The sequence below is a fragment of the Saccoglossus kowalevskii genome, chromosome 13 (assembly GCF_978046115.1).
Source record: "Saccoglossus kowalevskii chromosome 13, keSacKowa6.1, whole genome shotgun sequence".
Taxonomy (NCBI): Eukaryota; Metazoa; Hemichordata; class Enteropneusta; family Harrimaniidae; genus Saccoglossus; species Saccoglossus kowalevskii.
Window position 1 is genome coordinate 23,289,886 of NC_140653.1, and position 20,449 is coordinate 23,310,334.

The 20,449-nt window shown below is 35.8% G+C and overlaps 1 protein-coding gene across 1 annotated transcript in view; it reads left to right on the forward strand.

Annotated features, from left to right (window-relative positions):
- The first annotated feature begins 5,114 nt into the window (after nucleotides 1–5,114).
- Nucleotides 5,115–20,449, forward strand: part of LOC102807900 (sodium/potassium/calcium exchanger 5-like) — a 105,472-nt gene continuing 90,137 nt past the window's right edge. Inside the window, exons 1-4 of the mRNA XM_085507363.1 lie at nucleotides 5,115–5,604; nucleotides 18,252–18,470; nucleotides 19,347–19,430; nucleotides 20,225–20,328. Of these exons, the coding sequence (XP_085363489.1) occupies nucleotides 5,115–5,604; nucleotides 18,252–18,470; nucleotides 19,347–19,430; nucleotides 20,225–20,328 (897 nt within the window). The remainder of the gene's footprint in view (nucleotides 5,605–18,251; nucleotides 18,471–19,346; nucleotides 19,431–20,224; nucleotides 20,329–20,449) is intronic.

Below are 20,449 nucleotides of genomic sequence, written 5' to 3' on the forward strand. Positions count from 1 at the left end.
TATCTCCCTTGCTATTGGGCACACTCGGGGATAATATTATCTCCATCGTTGTTGGGACCACTCAGAAGTAATATTATCTCCCTTGCTATTGGGCACACTCGGGGATAATATTATCTCCATCGTTGTTGAGACCACTCAGAAGTAATATTATCTCCCTTGCTATTGGGCACACTCGGGGATAATATTATCTCCATCGTTGTTGGGACCACTCAGAAGTAATATTATCTCCCTTGTTATTGGGCACACTCGGGGATAATATTATCTCCATCGTTATTGGGACTAATCAGGGATAATATTATCTTCCTTGTTGTTGGGACTAATCAGGGATAATATTATCTCTCTTGTTGTTGTTGGGACTAATCAGGGATAATATTATCTCTCTTGTTGTTGGGACTAATCAGGGATAATATTATCTCTCTTGTTGTTGGGACTAATCAGGGATAATATTATCTCTCTTGTTGTTGGGACTAATCAGGGATAATATTATCTCTCTTGTTGTTGGGACTAATCAGGGATAATATTATCTCTCTTGTTGTTGGAACTAATCGGGGATAATATTATCTCTCTTGTTGTTGGGACTAATCAGGGATAATATTATCTCTCTTGTTGTTGGGACTAATCAGGGATAATATTATCTCTCTTGTTGTTGGGACTAATCAGGGATAATATTATCTCCATTGTTGTTAGGACTAATCAGGGATAATAATATCTCCCTAGTTGTTGGGACTAATCAGGGATAATATTATCTTTCTTGTTATTGAGACTAATCAGGGATAATATTATCTCCCTTGTTATTGGAACTAATCAGGGATAATAATATCTCCCTAGTTGTTGGGACTAATCAGGGATAATATTATCTCCCTTGTTGTTGGGACTAATCAGGGATAATATTATCTTCCTTGTTGTTGGGACTAATCAGGGATAATATTATCTCTCTTGTTGTTGGGACTAATCAGGGATAATATTATCTCCATTGTTGTTGGGACCACTCAGGGATAATATTATCTCCATCGTCATTGGGAACACACAGGGATAATATTATCTCTCTTGTTGTTCGGACCACTCAGAGATGATAATATTATCTCCCTTGTTATTGAGACCATTCAGGGATAATATTATCACCCATGTTGTTGGGACCATTCAGGGATAATATTATCTCCCTTGTTGTTGGGACTAATCAGGGATAACATTATCTCCCTTGTTGTTTGGGCCACTCTAGACTAATATTATCTTCCTTGTTGTTGGGACCATTCAGGGATAATATTATCACCCATGTTGTTGGGACCATTCAGGGATAATATTATCTCCCTTGTTGTTGGGACTAATCAGGGATAACATTATCTCCCTTGTTGTTTGGGCCACTCTAGACTAATATTATCTTCCTTGTTGTTGGGACCATTCAGGGATAATATTATCTCTCTTCTTGTTGGGACTAATCAGGGATAATATTATCTCTCTTGTTGTTGGGACTAATCAGGGATAATATTATCTCTCTTGTTGTTGGGACTAATCAGGGATAATATTATCTCCCTTGTTGTTGGGACTAATCAGGGATAACATTGTCTTCCTTGTTGTTGGGACTAATCAGGGATAATATTATCTCCATTGTTGTTGGGACTAATCAGGGATAATAATATCTCCCTAGTTGTTGGGACTAATCAGGGATAATATTATCTCCCTAGTTGTTGGGACTAATCAGGGATAATATTATCTCTCTTGTTGTTGGGACTAATCAGGGATAATATTATCTCCCTAGTTGTTGGGACTAATCAGGGATAATATTATCTCCCTTGTTGTTGGGACTAATCAGGGATAATAATATCTCCCTAGTTGTTGGGACTAATCAGGGATAATATTATCTCTCTTGTTATTGGGACTAATCAGGGATAATATTATCTCCCTAGTTGTTGGGACTAATCAGGGATAATATTATCTCCCTTGTTGTTGGGACTAATCAGGGATAATATTATCTTCCTTGTTGTTGGGACTAATCAGGGATAATATTATCTTCCTTGTTGTTGGGACTAATCAGGGATAATATTATCTCCCTAGTTGTTGGGACTAATCAGCGATAATAATATCTCCCTAGTTGTTGGGACTAATCAGGGATAATATTATCTCCCTAGTTGTTGGGACTAATCAGGGATAATATTATCTTCCTAGTTGTTGGGACTAATCAGGGATAATAATATCTCCCTAGTTGTTGGGACTAATCAGGGATAATATTATCTTCCTAGTTGTTGGGACTAATCAGGGATAATATTATCTTCCTAGTTGTTGGGACTAATCAGGGATAATATTATCTCCCTAGTTGTTGGGACTAATCAGGGATAATATTATCTTCCTTGTTGTTGGGACTAATCAGGGATAATATTATCTCCATTGTTGTTGGGACTAATCAGCGATAATAATATCTCCCTTGTTGTTGGGACTAATCAGGGATAATATTTTCTCCCTAGTTGTTGGGACTAATCAGGGATAATATTATCTCTCTTGTTGTTGGGACTAATCAGGGATAATATTATCTCCCTAGTTGTTGGGACTAATCAGGGATAATATTATCTCCCTAGTTGTTGGGACTAATCAAGGGATAATATTATCTTCCTTGTTGTTGGGACTAATCAGGGATAATATTATCTCCATTGTTGTTGGGACTAATCAGCGATAATAATATCTCCCTAGTTGTTGGGACTAATCAGGGATAATATTATCTCCCTAGTTGTTGGGACTAATCAGGGATAATATTATCTCCCTAGTTGTTGGGACTAATCAGGGATAATATTATCTCCCTTGTTGTTGGGACTAATCAGGGATAATATTATCTCTCTTGTTGTTGGGACTAATCAGGGATAATATTATCTCTCTTGTTGTTGGGACTAATCAGGGATAATATTATCTCCATTGTTGTTGGGACCACTCAGGGATAATATTATCTCCATCGTTGTTGGGAACACACAGGGATAATATTATCTCTCTTGTTGTTCGGACCACTCAGAGATAATATTATCTCCCTTATTGTTTGGGCCACTCTAGACTAATATTATCTCCCTTGTTGTCGGGGTCACTCGGGGATAATATTATCTCTCTTGTTGTTGGGACCACCCAGGGATAATATTATCACCCATGTTGTTGGGACCATTCAGGGATAATATTATCTCCCTTGTTGTTGGGACTAATCAGGGATAACATTATCTCCCTTGTTGTTTGGGCCACTCTAGACTAATATTATCTTCCTTGTTGTTGTTGGGACCATTCAGGGATAATATTATCTCTCTTGTTGTTGGAACCACTCAGGGATAATATTATCTCCCTTGTTATTGGGACCACCCAGGAATAATATTATCACCCATGTTGTTGGGACCATTCAGGGATAATACTTTTTCCCCCATGAACCGGTCATCACTTGAAGGATAATTTTATCCTACTTGCACGATACATAGACCCTTGCTATGAACATTATATTATTCCACTTGTTCCATGTATTGGACAATAATCTCACCAGTGGTGGTCAATAAATCAGCTTCGTCACAGGGATAAGCATTACGCAGGACAATTGAGATCAAATTATCTATTCTATAGTAGGGAAATACTTTGAACCAGTGTGATTGCCATAGTGGGACATGTCGAAATCAAGCACCGAAAGGGCAGGGATGTTATTTGGTTTACAAAGTTGTTCAGTGGGCTCGTTTATAGGTATATTAATAAGGTAATAAAACCCCTGTGCAGTATACTAATAGACTTGCATTCAACATTTTGTATATTTAGATTTTATTTTACAGCATAATATGTCGGTTTTCGAGGCAACCGCTATAATGCAACGGAGCCGAAATAGTTTATTTGTTTTGGATGTTGAACGATGTGTTTGTGTATTTAACCACTTCAAGGAATTCACATCTTTAACTCGCAGTCGAAAGTCACTGTAACCATGGAAGGTACCTTCCATGCTGTAACCATAGATCCATGTTGCAACATTGCATGTTTGTGGTCACCATTTCGCTATGGCCACCATAGCATGAACTGCCTATGTCGACACTTTCTTCAGTTCGGTTGTGTCTTCTCTCTTATGCTGAGTGATTTTCTTAGATTGATCTGTCAAAGTAAAACACATACTAGTAGTTGTTTAATTTTAGCATTATTAGAAATTAAATCACGATACAAGAAAATATATGATACTCTCCACTATGGACGTATACAAAACTGGAGGTTATTTGCATAGAGCCTAAAAAGAGCACTAAGTTGTACGTAGTGGGGCATAACCGGACTGTATAGGCAAACACCACACAGATGACCCATTATATGCAATGTCCAAGATGAGTATGAATACATTTCCATTTCGTGTTGAATCAACACCGCCATTACCCATAAGTCTCTGCGTCTTTCAGTCATTGCCGATATACTAGTACGCGGAACATATATCCCATCAAATTTAAGTTTCTTGAAAATGATTGTTTCTCAGATTCATGTTTTAAATGTTACATGTTACAAAATAGTAACTTCACTACAGTTTTGCACCAAACGTTTAATTAAAAAATATATATAAACGTCAAACTGAATTCACCCGCCAAGGCATTGTGATTGGTCAAGTTATTTTAACCGTCATTTTTAAATTTATAACTGTTGACATAGAATGTGTGACCTATTGTCATATTTGACGTCTTCTATCAAATTGTAACATATTTAATCGTAATTTATAAATGTTAAATAAAATAAAACGTTCACTTCTAAATGAAATTGATGCAATATATCGTTTCGTTTTGTATGTTCAACACATTAATGTTTACAAATCAAGAACTTTTTTTTATAGATAAATGCTGGTAGTACATAATACAGCAACTGCCATGAACTTTGCGTCCAAATCATTTGGATTATTATTACAATGAGTTAGTTCCTCACTGCGATTGATTTTTTCGTCATTTTCAATCCATTGGGAAGGTGATATCTTGGGATAAACAGTCGTAGTCGTAGTCGTATTGTGATAGAGTCAATCAAGAGCAGTTGATTCGGCAACAGCCAACATACTAGTAGTTCTGCCCTGTTCAGTCCGTTCAAACGTTTGGGGTTGTGACGTCAAGGGGTTCAATGTGGTGCGAGTTGGTATATTGCGAGTTGGTATGATGCGAGTTGGTTTGATGCGAGTTGGTTTGATGCGAGTTGGTTTGATGCGAGTTGGTATGATGCGAGTTGGTTTGATGCGAGTTGGTTTGATGCGAGTTTGTTTGGTGCGAGTTGGTTTGATGCAATTTGGTTTGATGCGAGTTGGTATGATGCGAGTTTGTTTGGTGCGAGTTGGTTTGATGCGAGTTGGTTTGATGCGAGTTGGTTTGATACGAGTTGGTTTGATGCGAGTTGGTTTGATGCGAATTGGTATAATGCGAGTTGGTTTGATGCGAGGTGGTATGATGCGAGTTGGTTTGATGCGAGTTGGTATGATGCGAGTTGGTTTGATGCGAGTTGGTATGATGCGAGTTGGTTTGATGCGAGTTGGTATGATGCGAGTTGGTTTGATGCGAGTTGGTTTGATGCGAGTTGGTATGATGCGAGTTGGTTTGATGCGAGTTGGTATGATGCGAGTTGGTATGATGCGAGTTGGTTTGATGCGAGTTGGTATGATGCGAGTTGGTTTGATCATGGAACTATAGTTCCATGGTTTGATGCAAATTGACCTGTAACACAATGTGACACAGTGACAGTGGTTTATTTGCACACGCCCGCGCCTTCTGTTTTAGCATTCAGTTTTGTAATCCCTGATTCTTTCAGCTCTGTAGGACAAACAGACTCTGACGACAAATACACTGACAGTGACAGTAGTTTATTTGCACACGGCCGCGCTTTTTGTTTTAGTGATTCAGTTTGTAATCCCTGATTCTTTCAGCTATGCATGGAGCTAAACAATAAGGTTACTGAACTGGTTTTAATCCTACCGCCAACTGTACGCACTCCCTATGAGCAAGAAAACTACACAAATTGACTCCATTTACGAATAATTAACGGTTTTCTCGGACGCACGGCACAGTTGGAGGCGAAGAACCAATCATAAGACTGGTTACGAACCAGATGAGCAAAGCTAACCGAGTCGTGACCTCGATGTGTTTCGTAACCAGTCTTATGATTGGTTGTTGCATAGACCTTAGAATACAGGGACATACTACTGTAGGTATCCCTTTCATGTAACCTTAGTTATAATCCTCTACCCACTTAACACCTCAGTGAAACTGACAATAAAGCTATGTCAACACCACTGTTACATCCTCTCCTGTTACATAAGCCAAACATGGCTGCCAGGGAGTAGCTACACAAAATGAGCCAAATTTGTGGTTAGAATATAATCAGAAAAATTACATTTGATTAAAACTGAATAGCCAAGCCCATTCTATTGATATGAGTGAAACTAAAAATTGCAAAGTTAACAGTTTTTATTCCACTATGAATACAGAAAAGGGAAATAAAAATGGTCAGTTTTCTCTACAAGAAAACAAAACTGCCTAAACATAAACAATGACCTGTCAAAATTTGTGTCATTATAACAAGTAGATTTTTCATCATATTTAAAACAGATATAGCATAGTGCACCCGTTATACACTGACAAATGTGAATATTGGCACAGCATAACTTATCAAACATATAAAAAAGCGTAAAATGTTAACAACTAAAACTGTTTCAGATGTATAGGTATATGTATTAATGGGATTAATCTATACAGGGGATTATAACCCACGTTGCACACAGGAAACTGGATTTTCTTTTGTCTTAGACAGAAGTTGCATGTCCCTGTTTTCTAAGGTCTATGGTTGTTGACAAATGCTGAACAGGCCACGCCTCCAACTGTGAATCGGTCTTGGTCTGCCCCCACCTCGAGGTGGATCTGCTGGAGTACGGTGCGCTCGTTCAATTAACCACAGTCCCTCCACTGTGAATTAACCAATTGTTCGCCTCTTCGATGCCGACATCACGTACCAAGAACTTCGTAACAAAATCAGACAAACTAGTTGAGTTTCCTTTCATACCTTCAGGAATGTTAAAAAAAATGACGTTATTCCTCCTTAACCTGTCCGATTGGTCGCTAACCTCCTTTCTTAATTCCTGTACTTCAATTTTTGTTGCTTTCTCATCGACTTCTGGCAGTTTTTTTGACATAACTTCGATGGTATTTTCCAGGTGCTATAAACGTGTATTATGCGTGGCGATGGATTGTTAAATTGCATTCACTTTCGTCGATAACGGCAAGAGTTTGTTATTATCAATATAATATAAAAATAGAGTGTAAACGGCGAATGTATGATTACCTCTATAGAGGGACTGTGATGTAACATATCGAAACCGTACTATAACATAGCGCTGTTTGAGAACAGGCCGAAACGTTGAATATTCCCGGAATATGGGAATTCGTTTTTACCTTTAGATCAAATTGCGAGACTGATACATGATTGATGTATTATGGTGTAAAATATTTGCTGTAAAAAAGGCCATGTTAAATTTTAGTACCGCTTAATTTTGTCCTCCAGGATTATGTTAACTGGGATTTTGTTAATCAAAAAATTTACAGCTTTTTCAAGGTACCAGTACTCGCTTTCTTTTATGTTGAGGGGCTGTGCTTCATTCTAAAGGGCATATGCTGTTCCTTGATGCTATTTCACACCTTCATTCACGTGCCCAGGCTTACTAACACCTCTATTGTTCCACAAGCCTAGTCGTCTAACCCTTTTGGCACCTTTATTTCTAACGAAGCCGAGCTTTTCAGCCATTGTTTTATCACAGTCCCTCAACTGTGGTTTTCTGTTGAAAAATGTGAGTGGTTGCTCGGCACTGGGAACATTTATTTATTTAATTTCTGAACTTTGGTTTAGTCTATAATTTGTCTGCTTTCTTGAAGATTGATTTTGTATGTTTTTCCTTCATTATACCATGGAGCTTAGCTCCATGATTATACCCTATTTTCTGTTTATAAAATAGCTATATATCTATGTATATTCATGGATGTACTAAGAAGTTGTTAGTACATCCATGGTATATTCAATGTGTATACATTCCGCATGACATTCCATTAAACCGGAGTGGGAAAACGCCTAGTTTTACCTAGAATAAAAAAATCGTTACGACATAAGTTAGAATGCCGAAAAAAAGGTGAAAACCAAGAGGAAAAGTGAAGATTGCACCAGTGTTACGTAATAGTAAAGACTTCGCGCACTCGCTTCGCAAACAACAGTTTGCCTCATAACATAAGTCAACTGAACTATTCGTTAGGATGAGCATGGAAGGTAGCCAATAGGAGGGTCACAGCTCAGGAGGATACCATGGGAGTGCGAGATAACCAGTCAAGGGGGTTCGAGTCGCAGGAAATCTAAATTATATTTCATCGTTAGACGCGGTAGCACCAAACGACAGTAATGAATATTATGATGCAATAGTTGGTTTAGTTATCTGACGCTTCCCGGGTGGAAAGGGCCTAGCAAATCTAATCGTTTCGTTGATTTGAACATTTTGCCTTATGATTGATAATATTATTTTAAGTGAGTTCTTTCGGTCTGTGAATTTGATGTACATGTACATTAAGAGGTATTTGTCATACACTATAGTACTTTCTATATTTATTTCTATTTATTTTTTCTATATTTATTTCCTAGAAACTTGCCTGACCCTTGAGACGTTATTGTTTGTAGAAAGCAACACGATGTTCATATTGTAAAAATGATGAAAATACAAGAAGAACGCTGACGACTATTAAGGATAGAGAGAAAGAACGAAAGACAGTGTTGATAGTCAGACTCGTACACGTTGCACTCAGGCGACGTTATCGTTGATGAATATTCTTTATTCGAAATTAAAATTAGGGGCGAAAGTATTGAATTGAGTTCAAGAAATATCAGTAACCAGAGGTGCCACATACTACATTTCAGTTCAGCTTCACATCCTTTTTTTTGAGAGCATGAATTATTGAAATTTTTATTTTGTGTTCATTTTACCGCAAAGTTTATGATATCAAAAGGTTTTTCATATTCAATTAAAGACATATAATTGTTATTCTAAGCCACCAGTACTTTAAGTTTTTCTTTATCGCAGTTTGTTGCGTAACCCACTTGTAATGCATATCCAATTGAAATGCTATTACCCCACGGATCGCTCCTCACTTTGTGAGTAATATTATATTTTACCAGTATATTGTCATCGCGGGTAAGACAATATTTTCTCATTACTATCTTGAACTGGTAAACACCGTAAAAAATAATATCTCTCTGGTTTTATGTATTGTCGGCAGCTAGTGAATTAATATTATATTATTCCATTTTTTACAGGTATTAGTCACTAAGGGAAGGACTGATGAGTGATCCTAACAACAAAAGAGATATAATTGAGATAATATTATTGATAATAAGTGGTCCCAACAATAGGGATAATATTATCCTTTAGTTGTCACAAAAAGGAAGGAGATAATATTATCCCCGAGTGGTCCTAGCAACAAGGAAGATAATATTATCCCCGAGTGGTCCTAGCAACAAGGAAGATAATATTATCCCTGAACGGTCACAAGAAAAGAGAGGATAATATTATCCCTGAGTGGCCCAACAACAAGGAAGATAATATTATCCCTGAACGGTCACAAGAAAAGAGAGGATAATATTATCCCTGAGTGATCCCAACAACAATGGAGATAATACCATTTCTGATTGGCCTCAGCAAGAGAGATACTAGTAATATTATCCCTGAGTAGCCCCGACAACAAGGGAGATAATATTATCCCTGAGTGTACCCAACGACAACGGAGATAATACCATTTCTGATTGGCCTCAGCAAGAGAGGTACTAGTAATATTATTCCTGAGTAGCCCCAACAACAAGGGAGATAATATTATCCCTGAGTGTACCCAACAAAAAAGGAGATAATATTATTCCCGAGTGGTCCCGACAACGAGGGAGATAATATTATCCTTGAGTGGCCCAACAAGAAAGAAGATAAAATCATTTCTGATTGGCCCAAGCAAGGGAGATAATATTATCCCTGAGTGGTCTCGACAACGAAGGAGATAATATTATCCTTGAGTGGCCCAACAAGAAAGAAGATAAAATCATTTCTGATTGGCCCAAGCAAGGGAGATAATATTATCCCCGAGTTGTTCCAATAACAGATAGTAATACGTAGTTATATAGTAATTTTCAAAATTTTCGTATAGTAATTTTGGGTTAAATTGTGCTATTTTGATTATTATTGCATTTTCTGCTGGCGAAGTGAAATATACATGTTGGTAGAAAACATTTATTATTATTATTATTATTATTATTATTATTATTATTATTATTATTATTATTATTATTATTATTATTATTATTATTATTATTATTATTATTATTATTATTATTATTATTATTATTATTATTATTATTATGAATTTATTATTATGAATTTATTAGTGGTATGAGTTTACACTGAGTAGTGACTTGGGGTAAAACAGGAGATGATGAAAACAACAACGAAAGTGAAAGATGTCTTTAATAACGATATGCCGACTGATACGTCATTATAGGGTGCGTATAAGTGAAAACACATGTCTATCACTATGCTGCTGTTATCGGACCCACCCGAATCCGGTCGGAGTAGTTCATTTGTCTCGTTAGCACCACGGCTGGCTACAACAGCAGTCCAAAGATCTCCCTTCTTCCATGCACCCAACTAGTGAACGAGCATAGACGCCTGATTATTATAAATATAGGTGATTATTTTTTTTCTTCTAAAATAGTGATTTTTTGGTTGACATCCGGATAACTAAATTACTATTAGTAAACTTTACACACAAGAGCAAACCATGAGACTAAAAACGAGGGTATAACTGACGTGATGCAAGAATATACTAGTAACCGCACAAATTGCCACAATGTTAGTATTGATAATATCGAGAAAAATTAAGCTTTTGTATTTTCAGGATTTTTATTTTTATTGAATTGACTAACCGTCTGACTGGCTTCACATCAATGTGCAATAATGCGCAATAAGTATCTGCTATGGCCACTGCTCAAGTGTATCTTTTATACGTGATCGCCCGATACGTATATATGAGTTGGGGAAGGTCAGAAAATAAATAAGATTTTAGAAGGTTCTTCCTAAATTCAATGTCACGGTTCTGTTTGGTACGATTTCTCTTAACTGTACTCAAAATCAAAATGCATAATGATCTTGACATTATTTAGGTTGTTTTTACAGATCATACAAAGTGAGAATGGAGTATAGTATTTAGTACAAGAAAAGCCCGTGCCCCTTGTTTATATCACGTGATGTACAAACACACACAAAACGAATTTCATTTCTGCAGCTCATTAAAAATTAATATTGAATTATGCAGAAAGTAGCAATACGACTTATGAGGGCGTTGTGCTATCAACATCATCTCAAGAAAGTTTCTGATTATTTAAAGAAACACTTTAAGTCCTGTTAATTTTAACAATTTATGTTGTAATATCGGACCCATTTTGTAGAAGATTACCCACGTGCCATGTTGCCAGCCCATGGCTTAGCTCATAGTGGCATAACTGGACTGAAGGTTCTCCATTGATGACATGCAACGCCATTATACCGACCAGGGAGTACAGCTCCATGTACCGACGCAGTCAGGGCCAAGGAGTTTATTTAAAACTGTGACTGTATGATACATTAGAAGTATATGCCATCTATGCTCCATTGTGTAAAACTACATTGACTGGGTGTACCAGACGTATATTTAGACTTAATCTCTCATCTAAATAAACTACTTGTTATATACCATGGACCCACTAGTAGTTGCATACAGTACACAGTCCGTCTATACGATTTATAGGAAAGAGTATAGAGGAATGTGACCATGCATAATCTAAAATGTGCTCTAAAATAAGCTGTCAAAATTAAATTCAAATTGGAAAAAGCGTTTTGTAAGAAATCTGTGAATAACATGACATGTATAGTTTTATAAATACCAGTGACAACATTTCTAAGAAGTGAATAAGAAGGAAAATAAAAACGTTGAGTCACTGTCACAAAGAAAACAAATTATTATCTTACTAAGAAAAAAGAAGGAAGTACTTTGTAACTGAGAACATATACCGTGACTCTAATTTATCTATTTTCTATCTGTTTTACTTGTCTCTAAGAATGTACTAGTCACAGTACTCTGTAACGATTATTTGGCAAATGTGATATTGAAATGGTAAAAAATATGAGAATGACGGTCAAACAACAGATTTTCTACCCCTTTTTGACAAATAAAGTAAGTACCTTGCATATAATGCAAGTTGAATATCAATAAATCTGTTAGAATTCATTTTTACAACAGTGTTTTTTTAATGTATGGTATAGTAGAATGACCCGTTTTATGTGACTACCAAAAGATTCCGAATAAACAATGTGTTAGAATGTGTGGTTGTTTATTTACTTAATTACTTATGCAAAAGTGCAATGCACATGTACAGACATTATCCCTGAGGACTGTGACATTATGTAATTGTCTGTCTCTGCCTGTTTTAATTTTTTAATGTCGGTTTTATTGTGTATAATCAATATAATTTATTCGGAGAAATTGTACGTGTTTCAATAAGCTATATTGATTTAGTAACACATTTTGACAAAACACTGTTTAAACCATAGACCCTCTAACAGAGGGTTAGAGGGTCTATATTTAAACAGCAAACGCCAATGAAACGACTCGAAATTTCCATACTGACGCGACGGTTGAGGGCGTGATATCAAGGTCAGAGTTCATTCGTGGAAGAGGAGCACGTAGGCGGTTTGATAAACGTGATTGCTTTGTCGTGTCGCTTGTTTCTCATTTAGACTCCCGAATTTAGAGCGAAATCGCTTTTTCGGGCCTTTTCGGAGAGCAGTTATTCAAACTGATGTGGTAGACCTGACACCGACGAGCGAGTGGAAACGCAGCAGGTAGTCCTGACAAATTCTGCGTTGTACTGACGCCGGGACTGACTGAACTGCCGACTCCAGCACTACTACCACGCTTCACGTGTACGCGCTTCCTGTGGGCTGTTTTACATCGCTCAAAGAACCCCCTTTTACTTCATAAGCAGTGCATCCAGCCAACGATTGAAGCTTGTTAATTACTTCGAAAATTCAAGTGAATTTGAACCGAAATGGCTTTAGACTTGGAGTGTTCCTTGTTATCTCGTCGAAGGGTTCGTGGCCGTACGAGTGAACATGTGAAAATCGGAAGGACTAAATCACGAAACCTGTTCGTTCATTATGGTCTATTAGTAATACTATATTCATGTGTACTTTTATTTATGTGGACAGTAACGAGACTTTTAAACAATGCCTTTCCGATTTTCAGAAATCAGAATGTACCTGGTAAGTGAATGCAGCCAAATGAAATTTAATATCACTCTAATATACCCAGTAGCACTAACAGCTAAGAATAGTGCGACCTTTGACCCCGCAGATATTAATTTTCAAATCGCTGTGTCTCAGCAGGACGAGAAACGCTGTGAAATATGACACATAGTTTTGGATGCACTGGTTTTAGCTCTTTTTTTCAAGTAATACTACCATTTGCAATCGTATGTTTTACTTCCATGCTGTAATCAGACCTATTTATCAAGGGTAGCTAATGTTTTCAAGCTTATTCTCGAAAACAATATTGGGAGTGTAGAGCTGGCTCTAACAACTAAAGAAAAAATGTTTAGTGTTACTCTTCTTCTTCCTAGGCCTGATTGTTTCGTGCTTCCAAGCTGTTAATTTTAACACCTCTTTGTTCTACAGTTTAAATCAATCCATCTCATTGTGTCTTTTGCTAAAGACCCAAGCACTCAAGCCTGAACTAGAATTTTGAGCTAAATCTCCATTTGAGTGCTCAATCGGTTAAAAATGTTAGATCAATACAAGTTGCAGCAAGTCACAACTTCTGTACAAACCCCACCAGCATTGATAACAAGTTGACCAATTCCATTATGTGATTTCATGAATGTGTATTGTATTCTTGTTGCAGCAATTTCATTGAAATTCCATATACCTTGCATTCTAGTATATGCTTGAAAAACTGTTTTTTTTTTATGTAAACCCAAATGTTTCACATGTTTAGTGATAAAACATTCATCATGTTTCTGAAGGATCTCTATTTCTGATGAACAGGCAGGACTTACTGCACTGAGAAGCCCAATGACACACACAAAAGCTAGACAACCCAGAAAGCTCCTATTGTTATCTATTCATATGCAAATATAGTTATTCATATGCAAATGTAGTTCAAACAGGCTTTATCTTGCTGTCATGGGTTTTGTTGCTGCAGTCCAACAAGGTCAGACAAGTTTAATGACCTGATAACCTGTGTAGGGTAAATTCTCAAGGACTTGGCTACATCACATTCTGCTGCACATGGCCAGTATTTGTCATGAAGAAGAAAGGACAATGCTTATTGCAGATTAATAACACCTTTCTTTTGTTCTCAGTGCTAGCCTGTTCCCCCCCCACAGTTATTGCACAAATTCCTTCACATTTTCTGACAGGCTATTCTCAGTCCTGAGGATCCATGAATATGTTCTGTTCAGTTTTCCCATTCGGTTAAAGTTGTAGCTGATATGTGATTTAGAATAATAGTTTATTTTTAATTAAAAAAACAAAACAAAAACAGAAAATGGCTCTTACATAATTGCTGGTTCTCATTGGGGAGTTATTTACTGAAGATGCAGAACACTTACTGCTAATTTGCATACTGCTAATTTGCATACTGCTAATTTGCATACATCAAATTGTAGTAGCTACATGCCCTTTCAGAAAATTGACTAAATTCATGAATAAACAAAATCTTAATCAGCTAAAGTAAATACAAATTTTAATTAGCTAAATCTTAAATTAACGAAATTACAGACTGGCTAAAATGACAAGCTAGCTAAAAAAACAAGTTCTACAGTTACAAATTGATTGTCAGCCTTTATTTAAAAAAAAAATCTTGAATTGAATTTATATATAGAAAAACTTGCCAAAGCGAAGTTGATCTGTTACCATGGTTACCAGTTTAAATTGTATATTATCCTTGCCGATGAAAATGCTTTTAAGGTGATTGTTTAATTTGTTCCCCAGACGGTGTTTCTTCATGCCCTACATTTAGAGGGAAATTCCTTGGATCGATGCCAACTTTTTCAGACAAACTGTAGTCAGGTCTTTGCTGAATGAATGTATTATACTTCTAGTTTTTTTTACAGTATTCAGAAATTTAAATAGAGATAATTGGATAGTTTCTCTCTGTATTGTACCATGTGCCCAGTCATACCTCGCCACGTCATTCAAATATCAATTTTATTTCAGTCCCTGGTTTTAGGTGTTTTTTTTTGAATTTTTTTTATTGATGTTTCTATTCTATTCGGCGTGGTACGTTGCCAACACTTGTTCTTAATGATTCCGGGCAGTGTCAAACCCCAAATTAGTAGCAATACTTTTGGGATGTCCGATTGCTTGGCATTACCATGACAACACAAGTCTTGCGATCAAATTAGGTAGTTTCAGTTCCAAGAATAATGTCTTAGGTAATTATTTTACTATTCCAGCTTAAAATAATAAATAAAATAACTAATAAATGTCCAAGTAGTTTATCATAAACATCTTGATATATAGTGGATAGGATACAACTTCTAATAGTTCTCCAAAAATTAGAGAGGAATTATAAATGAAATAGGAGTGGTTGGTAAATAAAATTCCCTGTCCTAATTGATGTCCCTCTCTCTAGCAAGATTAATCATTATCATATCATAGCTTTTAAAAAGTTTAGACAAATCCATTTGTACAGTTATTAAAAATTTGAAATTTGATATCTTTATATTCATGAATGTTTTCATTTCATAATTTAAAGAGAAAAATTTATACATCACATCTCGTGCAAACACGTGTGAAATAAATTGTTTGTACACATAAAATTTGAAATGCATTGTCACGGCAACAACTATGTTGCATTGAATTTTGTGGATTTAAATCAAGTTTGGATACAATCTGATTAAAATATTTTGTATTGTACGGTGTACATTTTTTTTCTCTTATTTACACTATATGTATATTTTATTTTAACTATTGCCACATGAAAAAAAAATTCAATAATAATTAATATAACGTACAGTGAATGAAAACAACTCCATGGTTACCGAACTAAGATCCTATTTTTTAAACAAATTAGACTCCATTAATAGTGAAGCCTTTTTGTTACTAATTATTTCTTCCTTTCCCATGCCCCGATATAAAAAAAAAAATTGCCATTAGAATTTGTTACCATAGAAATGGTTTGTGGTTCCACTTATTACATGATTGTGTTATAACCTGGTATAAATCACTTTAAATTATCAATGAAACATAGTGGAATTAACTCAATGTATGCCAGGCACATTATCAAAAGCATTTCGAGACCTAGATGGCAATTATCGTATCGTCTGCTAAAAGCCTCGACTGACATACTAAAATGAATCTGAAAAAAGATAGTCCAAAATTAACAAAGAAATTATAATAAATGAAGAAAATGTTGTGCTAAAATTTTGGCGGGAAAATGTTTTTGGAACTGAAACTGTTAAATTCTTGAATCAGACTACTTGAGATTTGCAAGTCCTATCTTCTTCCCAAATGTACAGAATCATGTATTTTTGTTTAACTAATTTTACTATCAGTTTGTAAGTGTTTAAAATCTGTTCTACTTGTATTCAAATGTTTTTTCAGTCTGTGAATTGTTTACTGGTGAATTGTAGTAAAATTGCACTTACTGGTAGTTACTTTGTAACCAGATTCTAAATCAGCTCTCATTATGGTTATACCACAGTGGATGATGAACTGGTTATACATGATAAAGTCAAGAGTTGTAAATTGATAAGATGAACACAAAATAAACTAATAAAATTGACCCTGGTGGCATGGAGCTATATGATAAGTTATAGAAAAAGACAAATATAATTTTTTGTTATTAAAAATTAAAGTTATTTATTTACACAGTCTTGTGTGTAGTTAAATACATGTGTACTGCAAATAGATCTAGACTACGAACTTTCAAATTACCATACATTTTTCTGTTTGAAACTGTACGTAAGTAAATGGCCTGTGTTATAAAAACAGTTGACAAATTACCATGGATGGATCAGTATGACTTTCAGGCCTTTGCTTCTGAAAATGACTGGAGAGTAGAAAAATAACTCCTAAGAATTGATTTTGCATGTGTTTGAATAAATTTTTTTTTCAGGCCAGTTGTTTTTAGCGCGAGTGATTACTCCCTTGAACGGAAATGTCTGGGATTTGACGTGCAGTGTCTAAAATTAACACCGAAACATTTGTTTAGCTCGCCTATGCTGTAGAAATGGTATGCTCTTCTCATAACAAATAAATACAGTATTGAGTTTGAACACTTTATGGTATTAAGGGCACATGTATTCAACATTGCCATAATTATTTCTTTGAGCGAATATATTAACTATTTCACAAGTATTATTCCTTAGTGATAGTTGCCATGGTGTAAATGACAAGTATTTTATAGACGTATCGCATATTTTTCATCACTGCATTGGGAAAAAAAAAACTACGAATACAGTATCTAATTTCCAAATATCACGCACTGTCCTGCACGCAGACCATAATTTAATAGTATCCCTGACTTATAAAACTATGAACTTTGACATCATATCATTCATCAAGTACTTTATTCTATCGTGTTACTCAATGGTAACATCGATGTCATCGCTATCTTACGGTCCAGTTTTTCTGACTGTCATAAAAGCGCACCAGTCACCGCTTAGTGAGGAGTCAAAAGTTCAAATGTTAGAACTGATTCCAGGTGTATACTCACCGATACGGTATTAGACTAAAATGTGTTGTTTTTAAGTTCTGCTCTTGAAATATTTTCAGTGATATATTCATATTAATGTGCTATTACTAAATAATGAAAATTAATATTTAAATACTGTAAATTTTAAATATTCACTGTTGGAAATGTGATTTGATAATTTATGGCCATTCTTTTCTTAAGAACCACAGTAACAGTATCATATACATGCATAAAAAAGTGACATGTTGAAATTATTCGATACACTGTCTTGAGTAGAAATAAGGCATAGAATTTGGAAGTCATGTGACCTATCCATGACTTTTCAAGAGCCAGTCAAAAAAAAAAAAAAGTTCTGATACATCGATATGAGAAAAGTAAAATTAGAATAAATTGAGATGAAAGATACTGTAAAATACTGTAAAAGCCCTTTCTGTGAAAATTAATTCCAGCGAAAATGAAGTATTCCACAGTATACTAATTCCTGAACTTTTGTTTTCACAGAAGTAGACGAATACACTTCGTATGGACGACATTTGTTACGAGTTAGACCAAATTGTACCCCACGTTCTGTTGATGAATTTCCTGCTGATTTTATGAGTGACGAACAGAGGAACAAAGGCGGGATTGTCGTTCATATATTCATCGCATGCTATATGTTTGTATCACTTGCATATGTATGTGAAGTTTACTTTGTACCGTCGCTAGAAATTTTATGCAAATGTAAGTATGATTTTAAGATGTTGTATTAATTATGAGAGAATGGATGGATCTGACTGGCCCATTGACAGTCACTTAAAATACAGGAAAGTTCAGTCAACCCAGTGTTAAGAGTTAAGTTAAGTTAAGTTAAGAGTTAAGTTAAGAGATATTGAGTCAATCCGGTGTGAGTTAGGGGATATTGAATCAATCCAGGTGAGTTAGGGGATATTGAATCAATCCAGTGTGAGTTAGGGGATATTGAGTCAATCCAGTGTGAGTTAGGGGATATTGAGTCAATCCTGGGTGAGTTAGGGGATATTGAATCAATCCAGTGTGAGTTAGGGGATATTGAGTCATTCCAGTGTGAGTTAGGGGATATTGAGTCAATCCTGGGTGAGTTAGGGGATATTGAGTCAATCCTGGGTGAGTTGGGAGATATTGAGTCAATCCTGGGTGAGTTGGGAGATATTGAGTCAATCCTGGGTGAGTTGGGAGATATTGAGTCAATCCTGGGTGAGTTAGGAGATATTGAATCAATCCAGGGTGAGTTAGGGGATATTGAATCAATCCAGTGTGAGTTAGGGGATATTGAGTCAATCCTGGGTGAGTTAGGGATATTGAATCAATCCAGGGTGAGTTAGGGGATATTGAATCAATCCAGGGTGAGTTAGGGGATATTGAATCAATCCAGTGTTAGTTAAGGGATATTGAGTCAATCCAGTATGAGTCGGGATATATTTGCGCATCATATATTTCTTGTTTTCTTTGGGACTGAGTGCAACTATTAGTTTAATACCTTTTTTCAGTGTTGATATACTGGATATTAAAGTGACCTATTCTTTACAATTCAGTTTTTACGAAATGGTGGTTTTATTATTCGTTTGTGTTTATTTCCAGTGGTGGGTCTCCAACATGATGTTGCCGGGGCAACACTGATGGCTCTTGGGACATCAGCACCGGAGTTTGCCACTTCAGTAATAGGTAAGTGAATACTTGGGTATTTTACGTTTTGTGAGCATCATGATGCTATGCTACCTTCAAAACGTGTGTAATTTGCCAGTCATCCAATTTATCAATAAACCCTCCTGTAATAATAATGTAGTGGCGACATATAGGGGTTATCTTGTCTGTTGTTGTTATTGTTAACGCTGTCTTGCAGTTGCCATAAATCAAGTAATTTCTGTCTCAAACTCAGAAGTATATTATCAGTCAATATATATTCTCAGTGTTTAATTTTGGTGAAAATGTGCCTCCTTGACTTGAACAGCAGTAGTCTGCAACTGAATAATGTCATTTTATCATTTATGCCATTCTGGAACCAAATCTCATTCTGGAACCAGATCTCATTCTGGAACCAGATCCCATTCTGGAACCAGATCTCGGTTCTATATGCATGGATTTTGTTCAGGCATGGTAGATACATTAAACATTGTGGGAATTTGATGCATTCCAATTTGTTATGAAAATCAAATTCAGAATGGATGACTGGTCCTGCCTGTGATTTATTCTACAGTGATCACATTTCAGTTACAGCTTCAGTTTTATGATCCTTTCATAAGCTCTTACTTTCTTTTGTAGTTCACTAGAAATCACGGGCAAGGTGCCTGGGCAATGTTTTACAGAGTATTCAGAATCTATAACAAAACTGGGTGTTAAACCTTCTTTGCTCATTTTAGAACGTAGTATTTTATACAATGTTCGATATTTTTGATAATGCATGTATCGTATGTCCAACTACCGATACATATACCGGAAATCTATTTATTTTTTTGCAGGTGTGTTTATTACTGATACTGACATTGGTTTAGGCACTGTGGTTGGCTCCCTGGTATTTAACCTTTTTATGATAATAGCATGTTGCTGTTTCTTCGCTGGGAGGGTAAGTAACTCTAGAGTCATTTGTTGAAGTAGATTTGCACTAGAAATAATAAAATTATCATCAAATACAAGAATAATAAAAAAGGATGAATTTCATAAGTTTCAACAGTGTTGTATACTGT